The sequence below is a fragment of the Pieris brassicae genome, chromosome 2 (genome assembly GCF_905147105.1).
Source record: "Pieris brassicae chromosome 2, ilPieBrab1.1, whole genome shotgun sequence".
NCBI lineage: Eukaryota > Metazoa > Arthropoda > Insecta > Lepidoptera > Pieridae > Pieris > Pieris brassicae.
Window position 1 is genome coordinate 5,965,347 of NC_059666.1, and position 11,111 is coordinate 5,976,457.

General features: G+C 32.6%; 1 protein-coding gene across 1 annotated transcript; it reads right to left on the reverse strand.

Moving 5' to 3' along the window:
* Positions 1-148: 148 nt before the first annotated feature.
* LOC123720134 (negative elongation factor A) lies at positions 149-10,847 on the reverse strand. Its single transcript, XM_045676633.1, has 9 exons — positions 10,638-10,847; positions 9,545-9,799; positions 9,018-9,195; positions 8,007-8,159; positions 7,565-7,654; positions 5,862-6,148; positions 4,821-4,946; positions 3,701-3,988; positions 149-3,092 (listed from the first exon to the last, which is right to left on the reverse strand). Exons 1-9 carry the CDS (start codon positions 10,845-10,847, stop codon positions 3,015-3,017), a joined length of 1,665 nt encoding a protein of 554 aa, XP_045532589.1. The 3' UTR covers positions 149-3,014.
* Between the last annotated feature and the right edge of the window lie 264 nt (positions 10,848-11,111).

Genomic DNA, 11,111 nt, shown 5'->3' on the forward strand with positions numbered 1-11,111 from the left:
CTATAGTTCTCTTAGACATTTGTAAGCTGAAACCTAGGGCAAAATGCGGAGATGAATAAACAAATTCCCAACTGACCTAAAATAATAAAATCATAAGGAATTTGGGTTTATAAAATAAAGTATACTTTCAAATATGTTTTTCCTTTAATATTTTGTACTATCTACTATATACAAAGTGAATTAAATAGAAATACAACAACGTAAAACTAACTTAACACTCGTAGAAATCTCTTCTATTCATCTATTAAAATAAAAGCCTAAACTTAAATTCATCTTAGTTTTCATGTTTAAGATCCGACACGAGGTGTTCGGTTGCGGACGGGGCGAGTGGGCGACGCCGTCATTTCTCGAGCATTTCGAAACAAGCTTTTTGAGCTCCCTTCATAGTGGTTCACAAATCGCTGATTTCAAGCTCGACTTTTGTATTAGCGATGACGCAAATCATACAACAAAAAAAAACTTTCGATAAATTTTTTAACATGCCGTCCCGCACCGTCCGCTGTTTGACCAAACCTTTAAAGCATTGGTATCCAAAAAGTCACAACATAATGTATGATAAAATGTCTTCCGATATTTGTTGACACGCTGATGGTAAACGCACTATAACACACGCCGTTGTCGTTTTTAATAGATATAAAAATTTCATTAATAATTGTAATACAAAGCATTGTTTCTGCACTGTTAAATGTGAAAGTCTCTATGGGATACTTAACCAGATACGTAAGGCATCACTGAATTTAGATATGTCGGATCTTACAAAATTATTCCGGCTTTCCGACGACACATAAAACATCCAATTATTTTAAAACAAATAAATTCAGCCTTTTTATTGAATAACATAAAGATCTATTTCTATTTATTAAAAAGTGAAGGCACTGATCCGAGCCGAAACTACATGTGCTATACCAGAGCCACGATTTGACGGCGAATTTGCACTACAATAATAGGATTTCAAATTCGTTTAGATTGTTTGCAGTTATCTCCAAATAGATATCAAAACAGCCTTCTTAAAGTGGCTCTGGTTATAAAATAAAACATTAAGGCACTGTTTTGCGCCAGTTCAATGGATAGGTATTTGAGATATGCTATAAAAACTATTTCAACTGGAGAATTTTGGAATGACAAACTTGAAAACGTATTTCATGCAACTCGTCTTGAACGTGAAACAAAAGTGTGTAGAGAAAATGAGTGATACTTGGAGAGTCCACATAAGCAGAACAAACTCTTCTAAAGATCTTGCGATAAAAAAAAATCTCGTCTTACAACCTGCATGGACTGCTTGGACCTGATCAACATCTACCGTTCATTACAAAAAATCTCTCAGTTGAGTATGTAAGGTCTCGCACACATTTACTATTTAAAACGCCAAGCGTACATTGTATGCGTTAGCCTCAAATCACAAATCCTAAGTCTTTAAATATATCAATCAATTAAACCAATTACGATAAAAAAGCTATTACTTAACATTACAGTGAATTACACTAATCTTGGTCGCGTGAGATTTGAGAAACATGGCTTACAGTCCATAGTGTAAACGCGTATTAAACGCGTACGTGTATAGATACCGGCAAAAATCTTGAACAAATGTCCTTGGCTGCGCTGAAGCGATTTTTAGGTATCACTGGGCAGCGGGAGTGTGACGTGTAATTCGCTTGATTGGTAAAAAAGTTGACGTTTGTGTCCCGCGCTGTGTACGATGCGCAAACTTTCCCCCACTCCCTTGTTTAATGCTCAATAAGTTTGCCGGTATCTGTACTAGATACGTACAATTTAAACTTCAGTGTACTAGACGCGTAAGTATGCTAAACGAGTATGCGTACGCATCTAGTACCCTATGATTACGTTGAGAGACTTACGCATTTTATCCTCTATTTTCAGTATACTTTCATTTGTTTGCAAAAAGCAGCTTTACTATGAATTTAAGAAATACTAAACAAGTGTAAAGTATATATGTATGAAAAATTTTGATGTATACAAACACAGTGTGAACTTTATGGAATTTCATTTTGTTTAAAGCCAAACTCGCTAAAACGTCAAATACCTTAATAGACTTTGGTTGGTTAGAGTAGTAAAAAACATACGATTTTTTCCATATGAAGTAAACAAATTTAATTCGTTCTCCGCGAATTATTAATTATGATAAAAACATTAATAATAAAAACGTACAAATATATAATAGGCTCCGAGTCTATAAAACTTTCACTTTTTGAACATACCTTGATTGAGTATCTTTTTTTATTCTAGTAAGTTGAAGAACCCACAAGGTTCTAGTATTTTAGTTAGTTTACCTAGTTTTAAGATTATAATTAGGTACATATTAGAATATTTCTCATGTATGCAATCGAAATTGCAAGTCACTATTTAAGTTCTTTATGTCAGGATATGCGCAGTCTCTTCATCGGTACAGAGTTTACACTGTATTTATACAAACCTGTAATTGATTTACAGGAATTCCATTGCATTTTAATACTTGAGATAAACATGAAGTTAGAATCGGAAACGTTTTATAAACACCAACATGTATTTCGAAATTAATATTTTTCTCGCAATGTTCTTTCTAATTAGGTTATGAGAGCAAATAGCTAATTGACATAGCACATAACTATGCATTAGTGAAAATTTTTTTGGCACGTATTCAACGCACGAGTTACACAATTCTTCAAATCAAGTTAACGCAGATTTTTAATACTTTTACGTTTAGATATGAGATACTGATATAGATATAATTTTTTCAAAGCACAAGGATATAGAACATTAACCCTCACAAGTGTCAAATTCCGCTTTACCAACGTTCATATTTAGTTCTGTGACCACTTTTCATACCAGCAATTAGACGTTCATGTTTAGCCCTTTCAAAACGTTTTCACTTCACCGATATGAATATGTGGTTTTTAACCAAAAGAGCCACGGAAAGCATAAAGTTTCATAATTTATGTAAAAACCTGAATAGATAAAATACACATTCTGCCGATTTCACTATGGTAGCGTCATTCACTAAGTCATTTCACTTAACACTAGCCGACACTTTGGTTGGCTATGGAGACAACCGGTTGTTGGTTGTTTGCTGATATCACAGTGGAGCCCGGGGGAATCTGAAATGGGAATTTGTGTCATGACAAATAGTAGAAATTAAAAAGAAAAAATATTTTTAACAGATAGCACATTTTAGGGTATATTTATCTATTAGCATACCAAGCACAGTTATGCGGCAATGCCTTAAGTTACACTTATACATGTATATGTATGTATATGTTTGCGAGATATAATCAGCCTTAGCCAAAAATAATTTGCGCCAAACATGTCTGTCGTAATAAAAAAATATATGAGATGAAAGTCTATTGGCGTTAGTGAGACTCGTTTCTCGTTTTAGTATTGCCTAACGTCCAAAGTTTTTTCTACTAAAATTAAATTAATAATGAATTTTATCTTCTTAGGATTAAATTTACATTAACACGTATATATGTCATAAACTTTTACGTTCCAACATGTGATCCAAAAGTTTACCAGTTTCTTCTAATTTAATATCCTTATCTTAATTGAATTAGTACATTTCATATACAATTTTTATTATCAGTGATACCTTTGTCTGTTAAAAATACTTTGAAATGTTGTAAATGAATAACCGATATAAAATACCTAGAATGATGAAGCCAAAAATGTTACTAATTTATTTTTGAAACATATACAATAGTTTTTTTACCTTTTGTGGCATCATTCCATCAATATGCCGGTACTTTTTAAGCCGCGTCCATTGGCCATTATTATAATTCATCTGGAAGTGCATCTCTGACAGCATTGTGAGGTAGGTGTCATCGGACTGCAGTACATTTTCGATATTCTCTGATAATTTGATAGTGACGATATTGCCCAAATTTGGGCAAGGGTTGTCTCTCGAGCCGGCCATGAAGCCAAGTATGAGAGCTTTTTCTGGTCGCGTCACGCGATTTGCGTTTCTGAACATGTCTTGGGCTTCTAGCATCTGTTCGCGCTGTAATAAAGGTGATGAACTATAGATAAGAATTTACCAATACTTTATTAGCGATATAGATCAAACGTTTAACCTAGAAAACGAAAATTAGTATAATAAGGGTAGTCTAGAAAACTAATATGATCAACAAGCCAGGCATCTCTTATTCAGGAGTAGTTTCATGATGTTGACAGTATTCTACGAATATTAAATTACAGGGCATAACTATAACTAATATATATTTAGAAATAACGAAATTATTTTTATTTACCAAGTTGCGTTTGTAGCATAATTTCGCTTAATAGCTTTTACATTTATAGAAATCTTTTAATGATTATTTGAAGATTTATATTTAATATATATGTAAAATAAATTAATTTAGTAACAATGAAAGCTTTTAAGTTTAGTAGCGCAGTGTCAGCAGAAATCTTGAGCAAGTCTCAAGCCAAAATAATTTAGTAATTACATATTATATTATTATTTTATAAAATTTAGATCCAATATATCTCGTGCATATTACGATATTTTAATATGCATTATTTATTTATCAATGAGGAAACAAGAGAGCCACATCATAAATACAAGTTATAAAAATGAGTGGCGGAGAGATTATTGCGAGTTCTTCTATCCCATTCTACGCTCTTGATTTGAGAACTGGCAGTAAATGTAAAATTGGAAGCATTTTATATACATTTCTGTTTTTGATATTCATAAGTATACATTGTGTTACCTATATGAATAAATGATTTAGAATTTAGAATAATAAAAGTGTGCTTGAATTGTTTCACAGATATCATCTTTTTTAGATAAAAAGTTAGTTGTTATTGTAATGCAGTATAATTCGAAAACTTACTGTTAACGAGAGTCCTCTTCGGGGCAATAGTTGCGGTTGCTGCTGCTGTTGTTGTGGTTGCTGCTGCTGCACTTGAGGTTGTACTACCGCCGTTTGTATTGGTTGTACAGGTTGTTGAACTTGTACCTATAATATATCAACAATTATATTATTATCCCTTAGACTGTTTTGCCTTGTCTTTTGTTATTTATTTACATTTCGTTACCATAATATACTATGTTACTTAGTAAATAGGATAAAACTTGTTTTAACTTACTCCAAATGATGCATTTGCAAATATACTATGAGTTATCTTTACATGGACCATTAAAATTTAAATACATAATAAATATATAACCTTGCAATTCCTATAAGCCCTGTTCTAAATACGAACGAGCATACAATTCTTCACTAGATAATTTTAATGTAACTATGGAATAGTATTTTTGTTTCAATTATATTTTATTATTTTAATCTCATGAGTTATTTCTTGAAATCTAAATCTGTCGTATTATATCTAGCATAGTTAGGTTTTAAAATATCTACATCTTCTACATCTATTACGCAATGTTATATTTATGTATTATAAATATCTTTATCTGTACCTATAAAACCCACGTGATATGTTAGACTCTTTAGTAAATAGATATATATACTCTTAAGTAATTTTTTGTATATTAAATTTACTATTTCTATCCGGGGGTTATCGTGTATCCAAAATGACGTTTGGGAAGCATCAATTACGATCAAACAGCACTGACTGCTTCAACAGATGTATAGCAGGTAAAGTGTTTACATACAATAGTATACAGCATACAATAGTATGCTCATAGTTATTAATCAACTATGTAGGTTTTAACGTCCTTTTTCATTTTAAAGCAAGTTCTTTGTTGACAATATACCTCGGTCCTCTGTGTGCCCTAATTTTAATTGAAGGAAATTGTTACTAGTTCTATTCTGTATATCAGCTAGTAAATTACTCAAAGATGAGATGTTTAATACGGGGTGTCACAACAGGGGCCATCATCGTACAATTTAAAATTATAATACTGCTCGACATACCGGATGGCCAATAGCATGCTGCTGCACTTGCTGTTGCGGCAGCCCTGGGTGGGCCATTGGCTTCACGTTTTGCAGGAGCACTGTTTTGCCGCCCTGCTGCAGCAATAGTGCAGGTGTGTTGAGAAGGTTCTGGGTGGAGAGTAATACTGGTTTGCCTGGAGCGAGCACCAGCTTACCACCGCCGACCACCAGCGGTTTGGTTTGGACTGGCGTTTGAGCTGGTGGAGGTGTCGTTTCTGATGGCTGTTCACTTGGTTCTGGCTCAGTGGTTGGTTCGGTTGTGCTTGCTGTAAAAAAAATATAATTGTGCGCATGATTGTATATAGATATATGGGGAGAAATTGGCTGTGCCAAAACTCAATCTGGAATTGTTTAGGAAAAACACCTTTTGTATGGCTATTAAGGTTTACAATAATTTACCAGAAGATAATTAAAAGATCTTCCAACTAGAATCGACTTGGTGTATTACTTATGGAAAAAATGTATTACTCAATAAATGACTATTTGCGTGAAACACTGTAATTCATATAAATTAATAACATTTGATATGATATGTACGATACAAATAATATAAGGATTGACCAATTTTAATGTGACTGTAAAACTTCTCTAAAGACAAATTTGCGCGCCATTGTGTGTGGCAGAATATGCGAACTTTTTGTACCAAAATTCTTGCAATAAATTATTATTATTATAAATACAAATTCTAAATATGTAAATATTAGATACAAATTACAAAATATGATAAGGAAGGTAGAGTTGACACCCAAATAAAATTAACTTTGGCAAAGGTCCTAATATCAAATCAATAGTTACAAAATTAGTAATGTAATAAATCCACATAAATAATTTGGCGAACCGCGATGTGTTCAATCACTTGAATAAAGCCACTTGGTATATTTCACCACAATACAATAAAAAATTGCAAGCATATACTGACACATATTTAATGGCTTTTTATTTATTATGTCATATTTAGTTCAAAAGAAAGTTAAACAAGAACCATCCTTTTTCTTTAAAAAAATCAATAAACACATATACAGTGTAAACTCTATATAAAGACACTCAATAGACTGTGCATATTTTTACTTGTTAAATGGAAAGAAAATCTGTATTAGAAAAAGAAAAAAAGTGCTTCAGACTAGGGTTAGTAATTACATACAAAACATTTCTTATTTGAACGCTATAATACGTGTATAGTCTGTCACTTTCGCCTGACGTCTTTAGCTGCACCACTAATTATGATGTATTTTTAAAAATTATTTTACTAATATCTTGCTATATTGAGTCGTCATAAAGCTCGTGCAAGCAATCCCAATTTGTAAACAAAAGAACGGATTTCATAAAAAGTTCAGTTCCGCATTTTAACTAATTTCGGTAAAAAGTACTTTTTATTATTTAATTGACCTTATTGATGGTGGGTGTGATGCTATGTAAGGTGTATAATTGTATGGAAGGCAGGTAAACCAACCGAAGCCGAGTGATTTCGACGCTTTAGGCGGTTCGTCGTTAAATCGAGTTGTTTGTAGTTCCATCATATGTAGCACTTTCAAGGCAAATAAAGACATTATTATAAAATATTAAATCATGTGAATGTATTGGAATATAAAAGAAACATATATGTTTTAAATTTGAAATGTTATTCTTTAATACTTTAGAAAAATATGAAAGTAACGAGACTTTGACAATAAAAAAGTATTTACGTGCGGGAGGCTCCTCTGTCTTGATGTTCTTAAAGTCTGGCGGTGGCGGCGAAGCTGATGGGGGCGGTTTCTTCACACCTTCTTCCATTTCTATTCATAACAGTTATTAGAATTAGCATTTTCTGTATATGTAAAAAATGTATAACAGAAATTTGTAGTTTGTAAACATAAAACATAAATGTAGTTATAATTTTCAGTTCATTCAATATGTTTATGCAATAACAGGAATTTAAGGAACAGTTATAACTCACATTCTGTGGGTTTTAGACGCAAAGATAATTAGGATATTATTTAATGTATAGAGTGTAGAATTAACATTAACATAGTATATTATTATGATGAGTAAAGCGCTTTTAGTTGCAAATATATAAAATATACATAGCACACAACAATTAAAGAAAATATAATTTTGATTCACACAAAAATGCAATACTTTTCTTACCTAACTTTCTCCTTTTTTTAATCTGGGCATGTGTGGCAGGCTGTTCCGTGATATCTAGAAGCTTAATGCCAGCTCTGGGCGGCGGAGTAGGTCTCGGCACGGGCTGTGGAACGGGTCGCGCAGTCCACCGAGATGGTAAGCCTTTTAGTGGAGCTGCAAAGAATTTCCGATCAGGATCAGTACACAAATGGAAGTTTTACTTACTGCTTAATTACAATTATATCAAAAAAATTTTTCAAACAATTTTGTAAAATACAGTAATTGGTTTAGTTCTTCGTGTTATTTTCATATAATCGTTAAATCTAGGGATGCATCCGCTACCGATACCGAACCCATATATCGGCGATACTTTGGGTTTGCCGATATATCGGCACCCCCCATACTTATTAGTTATACTTTTTAATTTAGCGCTTTAAAAACGCGCATCTTGGTTGAACTGGTTAGTTGCAAACGAGACACGGGCTATCTATGCCCAGGGAATCCCTGCGTTTTATTCAATTTGTTCTCCCGCTTTGTTCCGAAATATTCCATTTCACTAGATATTGTAGTTACCGCGCGTAGTAATTTTTCGATACCAAATCAAATAAAATACAGAATTACAAAAATCTTATCAATGTTAATATTAATTATTTACAGTTATTTATTTAATTTTAATTATTACTCTTAGTTTTTAATTTTAAAAACTTTAACCTAACTTGATATATACCAACCTTAATTTAATTTTAAATAGAAAAGCGTTGGTATCGGTATCGATATTTCTATAAGCGTATCGGTATAGGTATCGTATCAGCGTATCGATGCATCCCTAGTTAATATTATAATGCTTGTGGTAAATTCAATGACTGTTGTAATTGATGATTATAGTTCAGGACCTAAGAGTGATTTGTTATGGGCTAGGTCTACCTCTACCTGCTGGTAACAAAAATTCTGATATAGAAATGAATCTGTGCTGTCTTATTGGGAGTTTTGCAACTAATAAATATTAGTATCAACATTTGATAGTTAACATACTTGTGTCTGTCATTTTACGTGGCATTCCCCTACTCCTAACAGGTACAGTGGGAGCTTGGGCTTTCTTTTGGTTGGCTTGAACTTCAGCTGCTTTTGCCAGCAGCTCACTCCTTAAAGCTACAGATTTGGGTTTCCTTTTTAGTGTAAAATGCTTCACTGGATTGGGTTGTTGTCCCACCTGCAAGTGATATTACATAAATTACTGATATGTGTGTGTTACATGAATAAAAATATTCGGCCTGTATGTATAATGTAATATATACTGCTACGAGAGATGTCTTCTGTTAGCTAACAATAATCATTATTAATACATCTATATTTTTGGTTTTGAAAAAAAATCTATGTTTAAAGAGTTAAGGCAATTCACTAAAGAATGACAAGGTCCATTATATTTAATTAAAGTCAGACTTCAATGTCTACATAAAAATTATAATGTAAGCATGGTCAATATATGTTAAGTCTTTCATGTATAAAACCTGAGGAAAGAACAATAAGCAGATATTGTCATGATTGGTGGAGGCACTCACCACTGAAACTAAGGCATTTTTATTTAGATATAGGCACTCAAGTGGTAACAGTCCAAGGTCTGAATGCTTGGCCAACAGCTTCCTGAGCTCATTAATCATATCACTGAATATTGGCCTTGTCTCATCAAACTCTGCTATCTCTGTATTAAGGGTTCCTGCAGACGGGAATGTTTTGAGCACTTCAGCAAGCATAGCAACCCAGAGGTCCGAGTCCACGCCTGCCACTTCAATAATCTCTTCCAGTTCATTTTTCCACTGAAATGATGCATACAAAGTATAATGCCAGGTGTATTTGTTATTGTAATAGATTAATATATAGTGGAAAACTTAATTTAAAAAACCTTGTGTATTAAGCTACAACAGAGCTACACTTTGTTGGTATCAGTATAGTAGTTAGACAAAGATACTTTTTGACTTTAATGCAGAAAATATTATAAAGGTATATTAAAGTAATGACTCATTGGTCCTTATAATTATCTCTTAAACCAGACCCTACTCTACTATGATCCAGATATGAGGGAGCTATTCAGAGTGACAAATATGGTTAAACTCTGGACTAAGGATTTATTAGTTTTTTACATAAAACACTTATATATTTTAGCATTGTATGAAAGTAGTAAATAAATTGGTAGTGGTTTATAAGTATAAATTTAGTATGTTGTAACAAGATTAATGGTATACACATGAATAACCTGATAGGAAATATACTGATCCTACCTCTGTTTACCTCAATCACTATTAGGGTGTTGAGAAGAAAAACTGGCATTTTCTGGGGTTAAGTAATGAATTAATATATAAATATACACGTAATTCATTTTTCATATAATTAATAAGAATATCATACTGTGCCAATACCAACTTAATATTTATGTTACATTTAACAGGATATATGTGGAATATTACCTATACTTTCTTGTAAAATACTACCATGCGTGTTATAAGTGCTGTAATTAAATTGCATTTATTTGACAACAAAGTTAATTTTATTTACACCTGACGATCTCGCTCACTCTAATTAAATTTAAAATAAATACGAAAGAGACGCAATACGTCATGCAGTTACGCAAAACCATAGAATAAAAAGAAAAGTTACCTCTTCAACATTTCTGCGCGGGATATGAAAGAAACTAAGCAACAATTTCAATTTCACTTGAGTTTGTAAATCCGGGAAGCAATCCTTGATATTTTTTAATACTTCAGCATTTAATTGTGTGCAAATTGAACCAGTTGTCCACGAATCATTCGAAATTCCGAGTTTATTGTGAAGCCACAAGGATGTATCACTATCCCGAACGTTCGCCATCTTGCAACTGAACTAGTGACGTTTTGCTTTTTCATTTTCCTGTTTTGTTGATATACTGTCAACGTCAACGAATTATAGAGGTGAGATTCTGTGGGCCATATTTTAGTCATCTATTCGGTATTTGCCACAGATTATTTCTAAGTGGCTATGGTACCACGTTAAATTGACATTATATTTCGTATCAGCCAATTAGATCTATATTTGAGAATATAAACTTTATTTACTAAGTTACTTTACTACTATAGTTTTGTAACATATTAAAAA